Here is a 1,566-nt window from a genome sequence, read left to right as displayed (position 1 = left end):
TGATTTTTTGTTAACTTTCATTCAAATGATAAATAAGAAAAAAAATGAATAAATGGAGGAATAAAAAACACCAGTTAGTAGGGATAAAAAGCATCAGTCAGTAGGGATCGACTAAAAGAAAACATATTAATTTGTGTTAGACAAGTTATGAACAAGAAAAAAGGGGCACGTATAAAACATGGAGTATTTATTTCTTTTTTTTTTCTTTGTTTTTGTAAATTTAAAATAAGGGTAAAAGTGTCAAAACATTTTAAATTTAAATGAATAGATAAAATAAACAAGTTGAAATATCAACTCCAATGGAGAAAACCCTGAATTTTTAATTAATTTTAAGAAAATAAAAAGTTAAGAGTTTCTATTAATATTGTCATTTTTCTCTATTAATAAACTACGATTAATTAAGTAGAGACCTAACCCTTAAATAAACATTGAAAAAGATTAAAATTACAGAACGACCTGGTAGTCTGGACTCACATGGCAAACAACATAATCTTTGTAAATATCATAGTCTCCAGTGGCATTTTGGTCTTTTAAGCCAACACAAAGCCCTATAAAACTACTACATCTAAAATACAGTTTTATCCCTAAACCGTAAAAACCACACAATTCAAACCTCACCCTCTCCAACTCCGACGTCGAAATGTCACCGGCCATCGGAACATCAAGCAGAATCCGCCACATTGTTAGAGTCAGACAGATGCTATGTCGTTGGCGTAGAAGAGCCACCTCTTCATCATCATCTTCTCGAAGATTGATGGCAAGCGATGTGCCGGCGGGACATGTCGCGATCTGCGTCGGTAGTAGTTGCCGGAGGTTTATCGTGAGAGCAACCTACCTGAACCACCCTATGTTCCAGAAGCTTCTAAGGGAAGCCGAAGAAGAATACGGCTTCTGTAACAAAGGTCCATTAACGATACCTTGTGAGGAGTCCGAGTTCGAAGAGATCCTCCGCTTCGTTTCCCGGCCGGAACTTTATACCAATAACAAATCAAGCCGGTTCGTCAATCTCGAAGAATTTCAGAGATTTTGTCACGTAAGTTACGTAGCGGAATCTAAGCCGCTGCTTCATGGATCTGTGTACTAAAAGCTGCTGGTGAGTCCGGAACTGAGTTGAACCGAGTTTCATACTCCTAAATCTAACTACTATTCTGATTTTTAAAGACTAGAAGTAGTTTAGAGACTTTTTTTTGTTGTTGTCTATTTCACCCTTTTCTGTGTAAAATCTGGGTGAAGTAGAATCGATTTGGGTGTTTTTTGCTTGGTGGATTGGGAAGATGAGTTGTAAATAAACTCTGGCCGAATCGTTCCGAGTTGTTCCGAGTTGAATGGAAACAAATTGAATTCATAAGTTTGTTGTATTATTATTACCAAACCGGTTTTCGTTTAGATTATGTTTTATTAATTGGCAAAAGAAGCCCCTGTGTTGTTAGACTTGTCTAAAATTGACTCTCCTTTTCAAATAAATTACATCGAACCCCTTTTGCATATTTTATTTCATCCATCGTTTTATCTTGAAACATGATGAAACGAATTGGGGAATGTAATCAGATGGAACTGAAATTTGAC

General features: G+C 36.0%; 1 protein-coding gene across 1 annotated transcript; it reads left to right on the top strand.

The window, feature by feature from the left end:
- Positions 1-499: 499 nt before the first annotated feature.
- Positions 500-1,348, top strand: LOC111887764 (protein SMALL AUXIN UP-REGULATED RNA 12). The gene has a single exon (XM_023883919.3). The coding sequence runs from the start codon at positions 641-643 to the stop codon at positions 1,082-1,084; it is 444 nt and encodes a 147-aa protein (XP_023739687.1). The 5' UTR covers positions 500-640; the 3' UTR covers positions 1,085-1,348.
- The last annotated feature ends 218 nt before the right edge of the window (positions 1,349-1,566 follow it).

This window comes from Lactuca sativa, chromosome 4, assembly GCF_002870075.4.
Source record: "Lactuca sativa cultivar Salinas chromosome 4, Lsat_Salinas_v11, whole genome shotgun sequence".
In the NCBI taxonomy this organism is placed as follows: Eukaryota; Viridiplantae; Streptophyta; class Magnoliopsida; order Asterales; family Asteraceae; genus Lactuca; species Lactuca sativa.
The sequence above is the reverse complement of the archived record's forward strand: the minus strand, read 5'-3'. Positions and strand labels throughout refer to the sequence as shown.